General features: G+C 34.2%; 2 protein-coding genes across 5 annotated transcripts; one reads left to right on the forward strand and one right to left on the reverse strand.

Moving 5' to 3' along the window:
- Positions 1-427: 427 nt before the first annotated feature.
- On the reverse strand, positions 428-10,022 carry LOC102603469 (coilin-like). 4 transcript variants are annotated; one of them, XM_006363353.2, is made up of 12 exons: positions 9,676-10,021; positions 8,957-9,021; positions 8,582-8,851; positions 8,295-8,486; positions 7,511-7,577; positions 3,087-3,185; positions 2,864-2,953; positions 2,717-2,782; positions 2,506-2,635; positions 2,252-2,283; positions 1,168-1,303; positions 428-910 (listed from the first exon to the last, which is right to left on the reverse strand). In XM_006363353.2, exons 1-12 carry the CDS (start codon positions 9,868-9,870, stop codon positions 729-731), a joined length of 1,524 nt encoding a protein of 507 aa, XP_006363415.1. In that variant the 5' UTR covers positions 9,871-10,021; the 3' UTR covers positions 428-728. The 4 variants fall into 4 exon arrangements, with proteins under 4 accessions (XP_006363415.1, XP_006363416.1, XP_006363414.1 ...); XM_006363354.2 differs by having other exon boundaries at positions 2,864-2,944; positions 7,511-7,580; XM_006363352.2 differs by having other exon boundaries at positions 7,511-7,580.
- Positions 10,023-15,648: 5,626 nt separating this feature from the next.
- On the forward strand, positions 15,649-18,640 carry LOC102604264 (UDP-glucose 6-dehydrogenase 3). Its single transcript, XM_006363355.2, has 2 exons — positions 15,649-15,808; positions 16,967-18,640. The coding sequence occupies exon 2, from the start codon at positions 16,983-16,985 to the stop codon at positions 18,423-18,425; it is 1,443 nt and encodes a 480-aa protein (XP_006363417.1). The 5' UTR covers positions 15,649-15,808; positions 16,967-16,982; the 3' UTR covers positions 18,426-18,640.
- The last annotated feature ends 2,786 nt before the right edge of the window (positions 18,641-21,426 follow it).

Genomic DNA, 21,426 nt, shown 5'->3' on the forward strand with positions numbered 1-21,426 from the left:
TTGGCATCAGTTCACATTTATGTCCTCCAACTTTTGATATGCATAAATAGACACTTAAACTTGTATAAAATTGAACAAATAGACTGTCCCATGTGTCAATTTGAGTCCAACATGTATTATGAGACATACAACTTATATGTCTACTTGTTTAATTTTATACAAATTGAAGTGTATTAATGTTCACCCAAAGTTGAAGGGCATAATGTGAAATGAGACCAAATTATAAAAACATGTGTTTAATTAAACATCTTAATTCCTAATAAAGTATTCCAACTAGATATTTTACATTCAAATTTTGAAACGAAAACATTGTGTATCCTCTTTTTTATATTAGATAATTAAATTAACCACATAAAATGTCATTTCCTTTAATTATACACTTCAACCTCGAGTAAAAAGAGAGGAAGAAATAACAGGAAACCATGCGAAAGCACACATATGCTAGAATTACTTGCACCAAAAACTCAAACCAGTTTTAGGTTAGACACTTTGCAGATTTGCAGTACAGTACAACAAAGGTAAACAAGTTTTGTCAAGCTACATATGGAACATTTTTAAATACTAGCTGTAACTAAGGCATCCAGATAAACTTTAGGTAACACTAACTTGCTGCTACTATAAGCAACAAAGTTTCCCCTTGATACCTACAAAACGGAGTTCGTTGACTTCATTCAGCAAAAAATGTGAGAGTAAGGAACAATATATACAAGTTTGCTTCATCTCATATTTCATCTTTTATATCTTCGAAAGGCCATTGTAGGACCACGAGCACTGCCTTTCAAGGCTCTCGCTGACCATGAGCTCTTCTTCACAGAGCTCCACGTACCCCAGCTACTTTCTTTATGTGACTGTTCCTGCTCCGCCTTATTGGTCTCACTGTGTTGTTCCCAGAGGTTTACTCCTCCATTTTCTGCAAATAACATTAACACCTGGTTATGAATTTCAACACCCAATGAATTCATAATATAGTAATGACTAATCATCGAGGAGTTAACAGAAAACATCGACTCACACTTTTATGAACAGAATGTGTTTGGTTTCCATGGTTCATTTCCACAAACAGTCAAATTATAATGACTCAAACGGAAAGGAAAAGTAACATTGATATAATGAAATCTCGTCCAACTAACTCCACCACATAGCCGGTGCAATAACAATGATAATTACCTATAGCTGGGCCACTAGTTTTCTTCTCAACAGCATTAAGCACTGGATTTGATTTGTTTGTAGCAGGAAGTCCTCCTACAGAGTCTGAATTACCATTTTTGACAAGGGAAACTTCATGAATTGACGGAAAAGCTATCTGCAAGAAGATGCAATTTATTATTCCAAGTTGTCGCAAGAAGGCCTCTGCAATTAGCATTACAATCAGAAGTTGCATATCTAACTATTTGTAACTAAAGTGCAAAACACGACACATAGAGAAATCCACTCTAGTGATTCCCAACTGGGGAACGCCATAAACTAGAACAAAGAGGAATTAAAGAGAAATGAGAATTAAAATAACTTTTTCATTCAATCAATATCTCCATCTGAGACTGCACTGATACACTATAAAATCAGGATATACAACAATACTCTATGACCCCACTAGCTAACAAACCATCTCAAGAGATGACACATGTCCTGTACTAAAGAGAAACTTTTGGACTTAATTGAACATAAAAATAGCACTGAACTGTAATTAACTAGACTTCCTCAAATTTGGGTTCGAAATTCCCAATTAGTGACATCCACTCAGACAGGATGTAAATTCGATTTCACTCAGCCCAAGCAACTCCAGTGATCCATCTTCCTTACAAAATGGAGTTATCTCAATGTGACTTAAAAGAAAAAACTGGAGATAATCCTAGTTTAATAACTTTTTTAGGTCATGTGGCATAAACTTCTATACACATGAGTCATCTTACATGTCATTTATGCTCAGCTTCAATGAGGATTCTTCTCCACACATTGATTCTTTTATGGTGCACCTTAAAGCTAATCATTTGTCCTTCATGAAAGAGAGTTGTCGCTTTTTTCTTACAAAACATCATAAAGATACTGTATTCCAGATCTGTTTTCTCCTTATATTAGCATCTCTAATTGTTAAGCTTGAATACAAATCTCAAAATGACATTCAAGACAAATTTTACACTTGTGACTTGACAACTCTACTTTTGGTGCCTAAAACTCTTCCTTTGAATTTTATATAGAAATTCAAGAGAAGTAATTGCAAGTACATCATGATACAAACTATAGCCGAACCTACCTCTTGCACTTGATCATGCTGCATAGCTTGATCTGCATTAACCAAAAAGAATTCAGACACTAGAGTTCTTCCATATTTTTATTTTTATTGATAACCAGAGTTCTTCCATATTAAAGAATGCAAGACTGTAACCATGGTAAAAGAAGCGGTTAACCCAAATTAATATTTTAAAAACTGGAAGGAAGAAGAATAGCATCTAAAACTCCTTCCCCTGAAAAGTGGAGGACAGCTGAATCATTAAAAAAACGAACAACCTGGAACAATTTCAGCCTCCATATCACTTTGTTGTCCTGGTTTTCCACATAACGTGCTTTTTTCATTCACCTGCTCTTGTTTGTTCGTATCTCTACCCTTATCTTCTTCCCGCAATTTCTTCCAGTGCAGCTACATGTGAGACACTACTTTGTCAACAGAAATGAGACTATGCAGAAGAATTAAAACATTTGTTCTAGTCTGATCACTCACAAGTCCTTTTGGTTGGCCAACCACCTCTTGATATTCAGTTTTGCTTTGTTGCTGCTTCCAGTTCCTCTGCAAAGTCTATCATATTAGTTTTCAATACATGAATCAGAAGCAAAAGCAAGAAGTACTTATCGGTATCTCACTACTCACACGTCCCATTGGTCTGCCATCAGTCTCACCATTAACATGCCACTTTGAGTGCAATTTACCAGCTCGTCTTCCACCATTAGCCTGCACTTCCTTCCAGTTTCGCAGCAAAAAATTTCCACTCAAATATAACATACCATGGAAACAACAGTTGGCATATCTACTTCTTAAAAAAAAATTGAGAACTAAAAGAGAGGCAAATATCTACATCTTATAATTAACTTACAAGTCCCTCTGCTTCAGAAGCTGCATTCTTATAAATTTTGACCATTTCTCGCAACCATTGCCTTTTTGCATATTGTTTCCGGGCACTTCTACTCGGGCCCTGAGAGAAAGAATCAACACCTGAGCACTACAAGATCTTTAGGCAAATCTTCCGAAGGAAAAATGAAAAATACAATCAACAGTGAAATTTAATGGAAACTATTTGTAACAAAGCTAACTGGTCATATGATTAAAGAGAGTATTACTTGTGAAATACCCCTACAAATTTCTCTCCTCAAGAAGATCAATAATGAAATATAATGGAAACTTTTTGTAACAAAGCTAACTGGTCGTATGATTAAAGAGAGTATTACTTGTGAAATACCCCTACAAATTTCTCTCCTCAAGAAGATCAATAATGAAATATAATGGAAACTTTTTGTAACAAAGCTAACTGGTCGTATGATTAAAGAGAGTATTACTTGTGAAATACCCCTACAAATTTCTCTCCTCAAGAAGATCAATAATGAAATATAATGGAAACTTTTTGTAACAAAGCTAACTGGTCGTATGATTAAAGAGAGTATTACTTGTGAAATACCCCTACAAATTTCGCTCCTCAAGAAGCTAAATTCAGATCTCTGATTCACAAATGTAAGTCTGACATAATATGTTTACAGGAGACGAAAGTAGAAGACTGGTCAACTACACTTATTCATCATATATGGGGCAATAGGTGGGCTGATTGGGCTGAGTTAAAACCCAGTGGCACAAGGAGAGGGATGATAGTGCTGTGGGACAAGTGACAATGGCAATGTACAGATATCCACCAAGGCTCTTATTCTATCTCATGTATGCCAGAATCTCTTCAAGAGGATTTTAGTTGGTGTTTCACTGGATATATGGGCCTCACACCAATCCTGAGACAGAAATATCATAGCATGAAATAGGTATAAGGGGATTATGGCGGACCATTGGGTCTTAGGGGGTGACTTTAACGTATGCAGATATGAAAACAAAAGGCTACATTATACAAGGAGAACTAAAGTCATGAGAGATTTCTCAGCATTAATCCAAGATCTGGTTTTGATTGATCTGCCATTACAGGATGCCACTTTCACTTGGGTTAGAGATGAAGCGCACACACGAGCCTCCAGAATTGATAAAATCATGTTCTCGTCTGAATGGGATGATAGATTTAACTTAATTAAGCAGGTAGCTCCCCCGATAGTTTTATCAAGTCACAGACCTTTGATGCTACAGAGTGGTGATAGGGAGACAGGCCATTCTTATTTTAAATTCGAAAACATGTGGCTAAAGGCTGAGGGCTTCCTTGATATAGCAAAGGAATGGTGGCAACGTTACACAATTAATGGCAGTCCCGACTTCATACTTGTTCAATAGCAGAAGAATCTCAAAAGGGACATCACAAACTGGAATAAAGAGGTCTATGGCAAGGTAGAAAGCAAATTAAGAGCATTCTAGTTCAACTCTCTGCGTTGGAACAGAGGGGGCTAGGCGACTGACTCTAAAACTGCAAATCAGCACCTGGTCAAAGCTGTGGAAACCTCATGGAGGCAACAGTCAAGATGTTTATGGTTGAAAGGAGGCAGGAACACATACTTCCAGAAGATGGCCAATTCTCACAGGAGGAGCAACTGTATTGACAAGCTCAGAGTAGGTGATGCAATTATTGAAGATACAGACTATCAAAAGGGAAATCCTACCCTTTGGGGCGGCCCAGTGGTTTGGGCTTGGGATTTCCATGCTGGAGGTCTCAAGTTCGAAACCCCTGGGCCTGATGGGTATACTATGGCATTCCATCAGAAGACTTGGGAGTTGATCAAAGTTGACATAATGAATGCCCCCAATCACTTTCATCAACACTGCCACATGATTAGGTGAACAAATGCATCTTTCATAGCTCTAGTGCCTAAGAAGAAAGAAGTGACTGAACTAAGAGATTACAGGCCAATTAGTCTAATTGGCAGCATATACCAAATTGCAGCCAAAGTCCAAGCTGAAAGACTCAAAACTGTCATGAGGAAACTAGTCTCTAACCATCAAAGTACCTTCATATAAAATAGCCAGATCACTGATGCTGCACTCATAATGAAGTGCTGGATTGGAAGCTAAAAAGTGGAGAACCAGGAATAATTTGTAAACTAGACATTGAGAAAGCTTTCAACCAACTGAATTGGTCATATCTCATTGCTTTGCTAAGAAGAATGGGATTTGGAGAGGTGGATCAGATAGATCAAATTCAGCATCATGGCAGTGAAATACTCCATCCTCATCAACAGGAGTCCAGTGGGATTCTTCTCTCCTTAGAAAGGCCTACGGAAAAGTGATCCACCATCACCATTTCTCTTCATACTTCCATGGACGGTCTTAGCAGACTGTTGCACTGGCTTAATGGATTTGATGTGGGAAGAAGTCCAGGGAATTCAGTCAATATCTCCCACCTACTGTATGCCGATGATACACTATTATTCTGTGGGGTGACACAAATCAGGTGCTCTACCTGAACATCACTCTGCTCACTTTTGAGGCTCCATCAGGACTACACATCAACTTGCTCAAACATCTTATATCCTGTTAATGAGGTACCCAACCTAGGTGATCTAGCAGAAATCATTTGTTGTAACACTGGACTGGATCCTTCCCAACCACTCTATTTGGGGCTACCACTAGGTGCAAAATTCAAAGTTGTAGACTCCTGGAATGGAGTGGTTGAGAGTTTGAAAGGAAACTAGCCTCATGGTAGTTGCAGTATCTTTCAATGGGTGGAAGGCTCACACTTATTAATAGTACACTAGATAGCATCCCAACATACCTGATGTCATCATTCCCTATTCTAAATAAGGTCCTAAAGCAATTAGACAAAATCAGAAGGGACTTCTTGTGGCAGGGAAACAAGGGTCACAACTACCACCTGGTTAAGTGGTCTAAATGCACTATGCCTAAGCTACAGGGTGGTCTGGGTATCAAAGATTTGACTACACATAACAAGAGCTTACCAGTGAAATGGCCATGGAGATATGCACAAGAAGGCCAACCACTATGGAAAGAGATAATCAAAGCCTAGCATGGAATTCAGTCACCACTACGCTTTCCAGAGCTCCACATGGAGTTGGACCTTGGAAACACATATGCAAACTCTGGGATGAATTCAATCAGGACACATACTTGGTACCTGGCAGTGGGGCACACATAAAATTATGGGAGGAAAAGTGGCTTGGGAATAGTATGCTAAAGGAGAATTACCCAAGCCTCTATCGAATCTCATGTGATCCTACCTCTACCATATTCCTATATAGAGAAAACAATGCTTGGAGCATCCTATTCAGAAGGAATTTGCATGACTGGGAGTTTGAAGATCTGCTGAGCCTCTTGTCAAGACTAGAAACCTGTCAAGTGAATGCCCAGAATGTGGACCAGTTGAAGTGGGGAAGCTCTAAGGAAGGGAACTATTCTGTCAAAGCAGGTTACTCCTCATTAGTCTCACAGAATGTGATTCTGCAGAGCTGGCCATGGAAGCTAATCTGGAGAACCAATTACCCCCTAAAATCATCTGTTTTTGTTGGATTGCACTATGGTAAGCATGCCTCACACATGAGAACTTAAGGAAAAGAAAACTCCAAATTATTAATAGATGCTACATGTGTCATAATAGTATAGAGACCAACAATCATTTGTTTCTACACGGCACAGTTGCTATAGATTTTATTTTATTTTTGATAAAAAAATAGTTGAAAAGAAAGATGTGGGGAAAATGATTGTTGAAAATTTCCACAGTTGCTACAGATTTATGGAGTATGGTCTTCTCTATTTTTGGACTAATTGGGTCATGCCTCAGAATACTAAGGAAGCCTTTGAAAATTGGCGCACGTGGAAAGTTGATAGAGTCATCAGGAAGATTTGGAGAATGATCCCTGCTAGCATTTTTTGGGTTTTGTGGACAGAAAGAAATAGGAGACGTTTTGATGGTGCATCAACTCCCAATCAATCTATTAAGGTTAGGTGCTTAATGTTTCTGTCTAACTGGCACAATTTATTGCCTGTAGATTTTCATGACAACTTTTTGCTCTCTGTTAGCTCCCTGATTCTAGAGTAGACTGCTTATGCTATGGAGCTATCTCAGTTTAATATTTGGATGCAATATCTTTTGTAATTTTGCATCTTCTTGGCCATCAATGAAACGCCTAACTTCATCAAAAAAGCTATACTAGCCAACAGATCTGACAATGCACTATAGCATTTGATCATGTCAGGTGACTTTATGATAAGAACAAGTGTCACTTTTAAGTAATACTTCTAATACAGTGCAATTGCAGTATTAATCTACACAGTTTCACACAATTTTCTGAAATAGCTCCACCAACTGTAGGATTATCTGTTGTCAATTTCTCACAGAAATGTATGAGAAAAGTTGTAGAAATGGACCTTTTTAACTTTCTCAGGCTTGGTGGTTGCCTCTACATTCTCCACACCCCTCTCTTGAATCTCATTACTTCTATAGAAAACAGACAAAATGTTCAGTAGCGACCAAGATATTGGACATCTCTGCATGCATAAAAACAGAACAGGATGCACTTGCAAATGCCCAAGTCGTCACAAGAGAAGTAACTTTAAATATAAATTTTCCTGGATCTTGCACTTTACATTAATAAGAATGAACTTGTCAAGCAACCGTAAAAACAAATATCAGATTAGGGACAAATTACTTGGAATTATTATGAAGAAGATAAATTCAAGATTTTCACCAGCAGAAGATGGACAAAGATAAACTTGGGCAACTTACAAGATGCCCGACAAGGAAAGATGGGGTATTCAGGCTCTCATGCAACAGGGCTCTAATGTTGTATTAGTTCCTATTAATTTGGAATTCACGTTCAAACACCAAAATCCATACTCTGTACAAGGAGTGAGCAACACTTAAATGACACACAAAACAATCAAAATACATGGGCAAGGAAACACTCATCGAAATGGAGACAAGCAACACCTTCAATTTTGTTATTGATACTAAAATGGTAGCAGTGGAAAGGAATAAACCCTCAACTAAGTGGTATTGCGGGAAGGAATATACCCTCTAAGTAATAACCACAGTAAGGATTTCAAACAAATATACCAAGAAAATGGGGAGAAACTGGCCAAATAAAGAAATAATAATCCAAAATAAACTGTAATCATGCAAGAATGAGATTGAAACTTCCAATAGTCGTACTTCTTCATGCCCGAAATACTTTCATTAACCTTGCTACTTTCAGCACTTCCTTTGATATTATCCACATCTTTGCTATCCGGATCAGCTACCTTCTTTTGCTTGCAGTGACTCTTCTTGCTTGTCAGACCTTGTTGAGATTTCTTGGTCTGCTCATCAACCTTCTCAGCAACTTCAGAACAATGTTTCTTTTTCCTGTGAAGTAAAAAGATTCAAGAAGTCAATTGTGAGCCTTACAAAACCAATGTATGGGCAAATCAGAATCCCCAACCAAGTGATCAAGAAATTACTTCGAGCCAGGAAGTGTTTGTGATGCCTTCCTTTTCTCGGAGATAATATTACAACCCAATGAATTTTCCAGATGTGAACTTGAAACTTTTGTTGGATCTGCCCCTTCCTCATCTTCACTCTCATAACCTCCAGATTCATTGTCAAACTCTTTATTCGCCAACAGTAAGTGTCCCGTGTTTACAGGTTGCTTCTCAACAATTCTGATATTCTCAACTATACTTGGTGCATCATTTCCTTCATTGGCCAAAACACCTCCTTTCTTCTTCACACTAACATATGAGTTTCGAGAATATAATTTTTATGAATAGAATTAACAGTAATAATAATAAGAAGAACAATTTTTAAAAAAATGACAAAGCTGCAATTTAGCAAACCTGACTATACATTTATCCTTCAAGATACAAGTTGATTCAAAAGGAGGCAAGAGAAAACCGTCCATCTGCACGTATATGACAGGAAGTGAGCCACTTAACAATGTAGTGTCATAGAAATGTTAATTTGCAGCAACAGAGCAGCCAGAGAAAGATCTCCATCTCCAAGTTCAATCAACAATGTCACAAACCAAGCACCAAAGGCTGTGGCTACTGGATAGCGGTCAATGAAATAACATGGGAAACCATAATTTCATACCAATCAGAAAACAAAGAAGGTAGGTGATTTCTCCATTTGCCTAAGCCTAAGTGGAAAAATTAGCAACTAGTTAAAGAATGTAGCTGTTAGATAGTTTGTAATATATAAAGGTCTTAAATTGAACAAACAAGTGTATGTAAAAGAACATGACTATTCTGAAAAATCATCTCTTTTTAGTTCTATAAATACAAGGACTCTCGAAGTAGCTTAAGAGAAATCTGCAGGTATAAACATGGGCTTTACTGTATGAAACTCCTAGTATTTTTCCTAATATGTATACGGACAAAGTCATTTCTTCTTCGATAATGTTTCCTATTTTTCTAACAGTAGCTACTCAGTGAAAGTGCACGCAAGCTCAGTGAACCACTCTATTTCAACTAGTACAAAATACTGAAACCACAAATCATAAAGCAGCAAAAAGGAATCAACTAAAAAAAACCAAAATTGAAGTTAGAGAACATACAGAGAGGAGAAGGCCATGCGGACAAGAGCTATGGAGTTGAAAAGTGCGGAGAATATGAACGGAGAGATCAGAGATAGTTTTGTTTAGCAATTGGGGTTTGAGAAGAAACCAACTGCACCTCAGACCCTCTGATTTCTGTAAATCAGTGAGAATGTTCGGGTCCTCGAACGTCAATCGAAGCCTTACGCGCTCCATAGATAAGGTTTCTTCGATTACACACTTGCAGGTTTTGGGATTCCGGCATCAAACTCCTCCTGTGGCCTAAGTAAAGTGAACTTCACCTCGAGATTGTTAAATTTATTTGTCTTCAGTAGCAGCATATCAGTGCCATTTGGCAGTGTGTAAAACAATAATGATGAATGTGACTTTGTAATATTGATATTAGATAAGTATTAATTATATTTTTATTATTAGCTATATAGATAAATATACCTCGAACTATCATAAATAATACGCAGATACTCTCCGTCATATTTTTGGGACATTGGTCCTCTTTCGTCCAAAAATTAAAGCATATATGCTCTTCACTCTAACGGAAGACTAAATAGGGGCACGTGGCGCAATCTTACTCATCGATCCGATGTAGGGACGATGGATAAGATTATGACACGTGCATGTCCGTTAGTATAAAGAGTATATATGCTCTAGTTTTTTAACGTCAGGAGCACCAATATTCCAAAAGTATACGGAGGGTATATACATACCATTTAAGATTGTTCGGGATATATTTGTCCTTTTTCCCTTTAATATATCAAAATAATATTGTTAGGGTTTTCATTGTTATGATTAAAAAATCAAATTGCACCGTAATTTGAACTAAATCGATTTAAAATTTGATATTCGGTATGGTTTGATTAGGTTTGGTTTTAAATTTTAAAAATTGATACTATTTGGATTCGATTTTACTAAAAAAACTCAAAAATAATTTAATACATTATTCATAAATAAAATTTAAATATTTTGTTAAATTTAAATTAACTAAGTCTTTAACTTTACTATTTTCTGAAGTCCAACACTTAAATTTTAGCTCAACTATTAAAACTCTAAGGGGTCGTTTGGTTTGAATATAAGTTATGCTGGGATTAGTTATACTGGGATTTGTTATCCTGACCTTAATTCTTATTGATTGTTTGGTTTGTTGTACTGAAAATAATAACCATTACATACTTTCTAAAAGTAAGTGGTTTGATTACAAAAAATACCCTCTTATTTAGCTTTATATATATATATATATATATATATATGAGTTTTAGTTAAAATCAAATTTAACTACTCAATTCATCCAAGATAGAAAATCCACCAATAACCCATTTTAAAAATCCAACCTATCCACATAGTCCTTCCATTCTTTTCTTCCTTACCCTCTTCAGTCTTTTTACATATGAGAAATCAAGATTGCTTGAAAATAGAGCAGGAAGACAATTACACCTTTTGAATATATGGAAGCATTCATGATAATGGTGATCGACGCGGCCATTTTTTATTTTCTTTTGGAACTTTTAAGACAAAAGGTGAACAAGTGGCACTCAATTAAATAAAAAGGAGAGTGAGAAAGAAATCGTCTAAAGCTAGCAAGTTGTATTACACAAATTAGACAAGTTTTATTTTTATTACTCTCTGCTTTGCCATAAAATTAAAATACATAACAAATTTATCATTAGAAAAAATAGGCATTTTAAGAAGTTAATTAAAATCTAGCTATCATTTCTTCATCCAAAGATAAAGAAACATTGCATATAACTTTAAGAACAACTAGTACTACAAATATAGAGTATATGAAAACGGTGGGTAGTGTAGTGTCCGTTACGATACTTGAAAAGTTAGTTAATAGCAAATGTGATTTGCTATTGTTTAATTGGATATTTGGACTACAAAAGCCTAGCTAGTTGTAATGAAATTAGATGAATATTTTGATTATATATACTACATTTCTTTTTCTGATGCTTTGTTGTTGTGTGAAATTAAGATATGGAGAGAAGCATGGAACTGCCTTCTCATCTCAACCAGGAAATTGTTGCCAATGCAAAAGATCCTGAAATTAAAGAGTAGTTTTGTCATTTAATAAATTTATCGCATTGTGATGGGATTATTATACCACCTTTTTGGAGGGATAACTTATCCTGGTACTATTTATTAATCTCAGGATAAGTTATCACAAACTTCCCAACCAAACACTGAATTAAGTGTCACTAAATATTTATCCTGGACTATTAGTGTTTATCCTTCACACCAAACGACCCCTAAGTTCAAGTCTATCAAAATCAATTACTTTAGTCTTTGTCTACCCCACCTCCACCTCACATCAGCTGGTCACATTTTTTCTTAATTGCATCACTTTGTCAGTGTAATAATAACTCTAGTATTATTTAATTGAATCCACAATAGCTTTTTCAGTGGATCGCTCATGTACTAGTTATTTTTGTCTATCAAATGTGTATACCCTCAATAAATTTATACCTTTCAAATAAAAAAAATCAACCAAATCGACGGTTATTTTTTTGTTTGGTTTAATTTGATTTTAGAAATTTAAATACCAATCAAATTGATTTGTTTTGATTTTAATCAATAACCAATCCAAACCAAACCATTAACACCCCTATGTATTGCATGATTCTAAAATGAATTACTATATTTATAAAAATATCATCCACAAGAATGTGGAGTATATTAAGATTAGATTATTTCAAGCGAGAGCACCCAAATTATCGTAATCAGATTGAGCTGGAACGTCGTTCTTATATATTTTATTGTGGTCATTTACCACTCATTACATTCTATTAAAAATTGCCTGAAGGATCATAATGAAATGTGGAAAATACACAAAAGTCAATGTATGTAACTATATTTTTTGTCAAAAATATATATTAAATACATTTGTTTAATTACATTTTGTATTTAGTTACTTAATTTGTAAGATGATTTTGCTAATATTAGAGCATGTTTTGTGTTTAGCCAATAATTCGAAAGTGCTTTTGAGGAAAATCATTTTTTTAGCTTTTGAAAAGTAATTTTTGCAACTACTAATTAAAAGAAAATTGTAGGTAAACACTTTACCCTCTCAATTTTAAAGTTGTGAATTTAAATTATTGGTGTTCTAAATCAATAATTCAAATATATTCAATGAATCTTTAAAACAAATATAAATTTGAATCAACGTTATTAAGTTTAATCAAATTCATAATTGATAATATTGCTTTGAACATGACTCCTCCCAACATAGCAAGTATATTATTTTAGCTCGAACGATGTCTATGAAAACTATCCTTCTTTTCAATAAATGTGTTAAAAGTATATTTATACTAATTATTGTCGGAAAGGAATAAAACATGCAAAAAATTCTAGATCCACACCTAAATATATAACCTCAACAAACTCACTAAACGTTTGACTCATTGGCCTTAAAAAAATATCAAATATATTATGGTGTGATGAGCAAATATAAATAAAAGGGATAAGGTACAAGCGAATTTAGAGCCAAAAAATAGGGCACCCGCACCCGTGATCTTTTCGTAAAATTAGATATTTTTTATATATATTTTTTAAGATTTTGTATAATATTATATTCTGGCACCCGTACTACAAGAAATTTAAATGGTCCACATGGTTAAATGCTGAGCTTTTGACCTTTAGGATTAAGGATCAATTCTCACTTCAATACATTTTACTTGGTGCACCCATGTTCGAAAAATCCTAGATTCGCCTCTGGGTACAAGTGCCCCCTAAATTATAAGCGAAATTTCAGAGACACACATTAATTAAATTATCTACTACTTCCTGAACTATTTTTTTTAAATTTTGTACACCTTTTGGCTTACGTGACACACTTCGTGACTCCATGTTATTGAGGCGCGTGAGAGATATTTGGAACCATGGATGAATATATTTGCTATTTTTAGAAAATATTGACAAAAGCAGCAGGCAAAGAAATAATACGAACCAACATGAATGGTAATGAAATGGTTGAGATTTGTCCAATGAATTTTAATCAGAAATTTTAAATTTAACTTTTTAAAAATAAAAGAATTCTTGTTAAAAATGCCAGCTCTAAAAATTAACATTACAGTATACTATTTTAAATTTAATCATATCTTAATATAAATATCAAATATAAAATAAAATAATAATAATATGAGTTTGAACTAAGATTCTTCTATTAAGTAAATCTTTAATTTCTAAACTTTATAGTACCAAACTAACAACAAGTCAACAACTAAGCAACTTGAAATCAAAGTTAGATGAACATAATTTAGTTCGAATCATTAGAGCATGTGGCCTCTTAAAAAAGTTCAAACTTAAGATCTCTAAAAATTAGAATAAGATCTCTAATTGATTAAATTATTTTATTTGTATCAACAAGTTTGGCAATGACAATAATTTTTTTTTAAAAAAATTATACAATTGAGAATGAAGAGAAGAATAAAAGTTTTTAAAACACACACATATATATATTCAATTTGTGTAATACCATTTTTTTAAAAATAAAGATATATTATATAATACACATTATATATGCTTGAAAATTGTGTTCATTTATTTTAGGGAAAAAAGTCTAAAATATATCTAAACTTTGACCGAAATTGCTGTAACAATCTCAAACTTTGGGCAAGACCTATTACCCTCATGCACTATTTAATAGTGTATTTTAAAGATATACAAGTGTCCAGCTAGATAAGTTACTATTTATAATGATACAATTTTTATGATGTCCACGTGGACACCTAGATATCTTTAAAATACACTATTAAATAGTTCAGAGGGGTAATAGGTTCTGCCCAAAGTTTGGAATTGTTAAACTAATTTCGGTCAAAGTTTGGATATATTTCAAACCTTTTTTCCCTTTATTTTATCATCTCACTATATATATATATATATAATCAAAGAATATTCATTATTATTATTATTATTATAGGAGTAGTAATATAGTGTACTTATTATTTAATTTTTTATTGTTGCATTAATATATGGAAATATAGCATGCCTAATTTAGTGCAAGAGGTTGGGACAGGGCCCCAATGTTAAGTTTTGGAATAGGACAGTCGACTCTTCATTTTTACGTATTTCCTCCCTCTTAAATTATTTTTTATGTTTCAATGGTTAGAAGTTAATTTAATTTAATTTATAATGTTAAATTAAATTAAATTAATATTTTATATTAAAATTTAAAATTTTAAAAATTATAAAATACAATTTTTCTTATGTCAATTTAATTAAGAAAATATAACATTAGTATATTGTCAAAATTTATGAATATAATTTAACTTTTTAAAAAAATAAATATGACAACTTAATTGGACTAAAGAAGTATGACTTTTATGCACAAATAAAATTCCTCTGTTCTAGAAAAAAAAAAAGACGACTTTCATGCACAGATACTACTCCCATCGAGATATTTGAAACAATTTTTTTATTTTTATTAAAAGTAAATAATGCAAGTATGTATTCATAATCCACTTTTAATTGTTATGTTGCACTTTTTGAAAGTCAATTTAACTAATTTTTAAAATTAAATTAGATTACATTAATACAATATTTTAAACAAAAAATTCAGATATTCAAAAACTATATGAAAAGTACTATAAATTGCAATTTTTTGCATATCAATATAATGAAAAATACATCGTAAAATGTTAATCAAAGTTCTTGTCGTTTGACTTTAAAAAAGAAAATCATGACAATTAAAAATAGACGGAGAGAGTATTAGTTAATACATCGAGAGAATTTATGTATATATTAGTTATTTCATCTTTTATTTTACATAAAATAATATAGATTTTTTCATGACTTATACATGTTTTAATTATGTGAATTTATAATAGTAAATCAAACACAATATTAAGTATATACATGTACAATTTACCTCATAATTAACTATCAAATATAATATTACTTAATAGATGATTTAATACCCCCACAACTCATAGTACTAACTACCAAATCACACCTAACTACTAATTGATTAATTAAAATTATGATTTTGGCTTAAAGAAGACTCGTCAAGCTCTCCTGCAGCGTTTGGTTAGATCTAAGATTGGACACAAACAGACTATTTAAGCATGTCCCCGCCCTCTTAGCTCCCATAATACTCTTCCTCTTTTTGCAGATCCATTTCCCCTCTTCTCTCGTAAAACTACAGGTCCTCCTCCCTTCACTTCATTTCTTATTGATTTGCATGCGAGTAATGATAATTTGCTTCATTCATTTGTTGTTGATTCAGTTTCTCCTGAAGTTTTTCGTAGATCGATGATTGTGAATTTTGAGACTTTTTTTTAATTGTCGGTGTGCTTAGTTTCGATCTGTAATCTTCGGTTTACTGCGGAAATGCGTCGTTGATTGTTGTGATTTCTCTAGATCTAATGTTTGATTTGATCATTTATTGGTTGGTTTGTGATATGAATTGATCTGGCTAATTTCAGTGGAATTTTAGCTGAGAGCGAGAGGAGGACTCTGAATCTGACTGTTTCTGATTTAGATGCGTTTAAGTTCATGATTAGTAAATGTAATTGCTTGTGGAATTTTGTTGTTTCATGTGTCCAATTAATGAAATTCTCACATTTCGTTTTGTTGATTGGTGCATATTTGATCGAGTGCTGAAGTTATGTGTAAACAGTACTATAGGTGAATGTGGCTTATCAAGTAGTAATGAAGTAAAATGTACAGCAGGGGAGAGGCGAATCACTCGATATTCAACTAAGTGCACCATTTAGGCTTCTTGTAGTAAGCGTGTTTTAGAACATATTTGCATAAAATATCTAGTTTTATGGAGAGATCACAGGTTCTCATGCCCCATAATATGGCCTATAAGTTCGCCCCTGTCGCAGGGCGTAGGCAAGATGCGTTTTTGTTTAATTCCTTCTTTTGACTAAAACTTTATACTGTTGAAGTGCTAAAATACATGAAAGCCTACTCCTTTATGATGTTAATACATTTAGGGATTAAGAATGTAGATCTGGTGGTTGGTAGTTAGCTCATATTATGTATATGCTATCAGTTTTTGTTGTGGATATCACTGTAGGACTAGGACAAGCATTTGCTGAACAGGGTCAGTGAATGGCAATATATAAACACAATCAATGAATCTACCAAGTGTACCTCGAAACCAAAGCTTGTCTATATGACTCCTCTACATTCTTTCCGCACTATTTGGGTCCATTTTATTCCTCTATAAACGCATTCAAACTTTTGTCAAAAATTTTGTGCATATTGCTCTTTAGTCCTTACATTATGAGATGCCTTTATGTTGAGTAATACAGCCTCAAAAATGCATGGAGTCATGAACTTTTATATCTTGCAGGTTGGAACAAAGGAAAATGGTTAAGATTTGCTGTATAGGAGCTGGATATGTTGGAGGGCCCACCATGGCTGTCATAGCACTCAAATGCCCTTCTATTGAAGTGGTTGTTGTTGATATTTCTGTGCCTCGTATCACAGCCTGGAACAGTGATACACTCCCCATATATGAGCCAGGCCTCTATGACATAGTCAAGGAGTGCCGAGGTAGGAACCTCTTCTTCAGCACAGATGTGGAGAAACATGTGCGGGAGGCTGATATCGTTTTTGTTTCTGTTAACACTCCTACCAAGACAAGGGGTCTCGGAGCAGGCAAGGCTGCAGATCTAACTTATTGGGAGAGTGCAGCCCGCATGATAGCAGATGTCTCAAAATCTGATAAGATAGTTGTTGAGAAATCAACTGTTCCTGTCAAAACTGCCGAGGCAATTGAAAAGATTTTGACCCACAACAGCAAGGGCATCAACTTCCAGATCCTCTCAAACCCTGAGTTTCTTGCGGAAGGGACGGCTATCGAAGACCTTTTTAAACCTGACAGGGTCCTAATCGGAGGTCGGGAAACTCCAGGCGGGCAGAAGGCTATCCAAGCTTTGAAGGATGTTTATTCCCAATGGGTCCCTGAAGAGCGCATCCTCACCACCAATTTGTGGTCAGCTGAGCTCTCAAAATTGGCTGCCAATGCATTTTTGGCGCAAAGAATCTCTTCTGTGAATGCCATGTCAGCTCTTTGTGAGGCTACTGGAGCAAATGTCTCACAGGTGGCATATGCTGTTGGAAAGGACTCGAGGATCGGTCCCAAGTTCCTTAATTCCAGTGTTGGTTTTGGTGGTTCTTGCTTCCAGAAGGATATTCTGAATCTGGTTTACATTTGTGAGTGCAATGGTCTTCCGGAGGTAGCTGAATACTGGAAGCAGGTTATCAAGATCAATGACTATCAGAAGAATCGTTTTGTCAACCGCGTTGTTGCCTCCATGTTCAACACAGTATCAGGCAAGAAAGTCGCCATTCTAGGTTTTGCTTTCAAGAAGGATACTGGTGATACTCGAGAGACCCCTGCAATTGATGTTTGCAAGGGACTGCTGGGGGACAAGGCTAATTTGAGCATATATGACCCTCAAGTGAATGAGGACCAAATTCAGAGAGACCTCTCAATGAAAAAGTTTGATTGGGATCATCCTCTTCACCTTCAGCCAATGAGTCCAACAACCGTGAAACAAGTCAGCGTTGTTTGGGATGCCTATACAGCAACTAAGGATGCCCATGCTGTATGCATCCTTACAGAGTGGGATGAATTTAAGTCTCTCGATTATAAGAAGATATATGACAGCATGCAAAAACCTGCTTTTATTTTTGATGGTAGGAACGTTGTGGAGGCAGACAAGCTTAGAGAGATCGGGTTTATAGTCTACTCGATTGGTAAGCCTCTGGATGCTTGGCTCAAGGACATGCCAGCTATTGCTTAATTGCTTTACCTGGCTCGACGAGTGGCTTGTTCACAAATCAAAGATATTACTTATATGATGCAGTCAGCTGAGATTCTTACTTTTTTTTTTTTTTACGACGTTCAGTTTTCTGTTTTGTTTTATCCCACTTAGGCTGAAGGACCATTCATGGTCACTACCAGACTCTTAATGTTTAATGTTTCTTTTGTATTGATGGTACCACCTTTGTCATTTACTTGTCTTTGTCAGAGGATTTTGTTTGTTCGATTAAAAAATCTTGCTACCAAACATTTTGGGACAAGTTATAATATATGATATTCATAAGTAGTGAGAAAAGAAGAGAAATCTTGAATAATGTCCCGACAGAGAAATATGTGCTATGCATTTTTCTGAAAGAAAAAGAAGAAATTTGGATAGCAGGTTTTAAATGAGGACGCTAACCCATTCTTACATAGCGCATATTGGTTTAGAACTCAACCAAACGTCTTTCACTCTCGGTTCATTTTTACTTTTCACTGTTTGACTAAACATACCTCAATAAGAAAATAATTATTGATATAAGTATTTTACCACATTAATTCTACTAATTACTCCCTCTATCCCTATTTACTTGTCAATTTTTTATTTGACACACTTATTAAGAAAATACTCCCTCCGTCCCTATTTAGTTGTCCACTTTAGAAATGACACACATATTAAGGCAATAATGATTAGCATAGTGAAGTTACAATTTTGCCCTTATTAATTATGATTCCAAAATAAATTTATTCAAGATAACTAATCAATGTTGGGGGAAGTTTAAATTTTCAAGAAGTTTAACTAAGGGTATAATAGGAATTTTTTTTTTGTCCTTTCTTGATTTGTCAAAATGGACAAGTAAATAGGGACGGAGGGAGTAATAATTGACATAATGACTTTACTATTTTACCCATATTAAAATCAATTTACTCATTAAAGAGGTTCTACCTTTTTCAAAAAACAGTAACTCTCTAAATAAATTGAGGGTATAATAGGTAAAAAATAATGTCTTTTCTTGATTTGTCAAAAATGACAAGTAAAAAATCAAAATTGGACTAGTAAAAAGAAACAGAAGGAGTAATGTTTAGTATTGAGTCTTGAAAAATGATATGGAGAATAATATTTAATGCTAAGGGTAAAACATGATAAAAAAAATACCTGTCTTTTCTTATTCTTAGTATATTAAAAGTGACAAAAAAAACTAAAACTCTATTTTAAGAATAAGCGACAAGTAAAAGGGAATGAATGAAATATTATTTTTCAATTAGTTGAATAATAGATGCAATGATTCACTTTATAGGTGAGGTTTCTAATTTACCTTCAAAATATAGCTTAATTACACCTGAAAAAAATAAATGAAAGGAACATTTGGAGTCAAGTAATTGTTTATAAAAAACACAGAATCATAAGACCATATATAGAAGTAATGTCTGGCCAATATGTAAAGGTCAAGAAAGTTGGAGGGGGGGGGGGGGGGGGGGTGATCTGCTCAAGTAGACCTTTAACTTGATCTCATTTCACATTTGGCTAGCTTGTGTGCCTATTATAACTCATGAACAATTAAAGGAGTATATACAAATTTGACTGACAAGACTTGTGAATATTTAAAAGGGATTTTTTTTCAAAACAAAAAATATTTAGCTGGATAATAACAAAATGATAGGGGAGGAGAGAAGCGAGTGAGATATGGGAGAGAGTGTATTTTTTGCTGATTTTGGAGAGAAAAAAATACATATACAAATTGATTTGTATCAAAATGATACATATTAAGAGGAGAGAGGCGAGCGAAATTGAGAGAGTGAGGAGAGAGGTGAGCGAGATAGAGGGAGGAGAGAGGCGAGCGAGATCGAGAGAGGGAGGAGAGAGGATTGCATTTTGTATTTATTTTGCATTGTATTTTATATTTGTTTTGTATCAATTGTATTCAAATTACAACAAATTGTATTTTGTATTGTTTCATGTATTTATTTTGTATCAATTATATTCGAAATACAACGAATACAACGGTATTCATCCTCTGTTTGATTGGATACAAATACATTCGACAGAGATGATGAATGCATATTGTATTCGTATGAATACAAATACAATTGATGCAAAATATAGTTTTTCTAATACAATTAAAATAAAATACAAAACTCTCACCTATATTAGATTGAATATAATTGATGCATAATAAATTTGAATGTATTTCTTCTTATTAACAAGAGAGAGGGGGGAGATAAAGGAGAGGGCAGGAGAGAGCAAGAAAGAAGGAGGAGAGGCAAGGGATAGAGGGGAGAGAGAGAGAGCGAGCCAGAGAGAGGAGAGGGCAAGAGAGAAGGAGGAGAGGCAAGGGAGAGAGGGGAAGTGTTTGCTATAAAAACAACATTTTTTTTTTGTAATATCTTGAAATTATAGCTAATTTTTCATAAATAAGTTGCTAATTTTGAATAGTTTGATAATTCTTCCTATTTAAAAAGATAAAAGAACCACAACTATATTAAAATTAAGACACACTTATCGTAATTTGTTGAACCCTAATTTTTCAGTCTTCTGCATGTGTAGTGTCTATATCATTTTTTGGATAAATTCCTTAAATAGAGACAAAATTATAACGATCGCCATAATTCGGGTGATTTGTACAAAAAGAATATAATATGATACACATTTAAATTTATATCCTCGTTATTCATGTTTTTGTAACAATACACTTTTAAGTTTAATGAGAAAAAACAAACAAAACCCTTAAAGTTAGCTCATAAACAAAGACAAAATTAAACAACGACTATTAAATGATCTTATTTTGGATATTTTTACAAAAATGATAAAATCTGATATGTATTTAAATATTATCCCCACTTTTTATATTTATGTAACAATGCACTTTTAAGTTTAGAGAAAAAAATCAAACAAACCATTAAAGTCAGCTCATAAACCACGTTGTCATATTTAAATTTTCATTCATGGTAGAGGAATATACTTCAAAATAATAGCATGCACATCGTAATAAATCAATAGAATA

Source organism: Solanum tuberosum, unplaced genomic scaffold (genome assembly GCF_000226075.1).
Source record: "Solanum tuberosum cultivar DM 1-3 516 R44 unplaced genomic scaffold, SolTub_3.0 scf00429, whole genome shotgun sequence".
Lineage (NCBI taxonomy): Eukaryota > Viridiplantae > Streptophyta > Magnoliopsida > Solanales > Solanaceae > Solanum > Solanum tuberosum.

Coding starts and splice junctions, on each gene's coding strand:
- LOC102603469 (XM_006363352.2), bottom strand. CDS start 9,870: ATGGAGCGCGTAAGGCTTCGATTGACGTTCGAGGACCCGAACATTCTC. Junction 2,954..3,086: donor CTTCTGAAGCAGAGGGACTT/GTAAGTTAATTA, acceptor CGAAACTGGAAG/GAAGTGCAGGCTAATGGTGG. Junction 2,636..2,716: donor TTGGCCAACCAAAAGGACTT/GTGAGTGATCAG, acceptor TCTCACATGTAG/CTGCACTGGAAGAAATTGCG.
- LOC102604264 (XM_006363355.2), top strand. CDS start 16,983: ATGGTTAAGATTTGCTGTATAGGAGCTGGATATGTTGGAGGGCCCACC.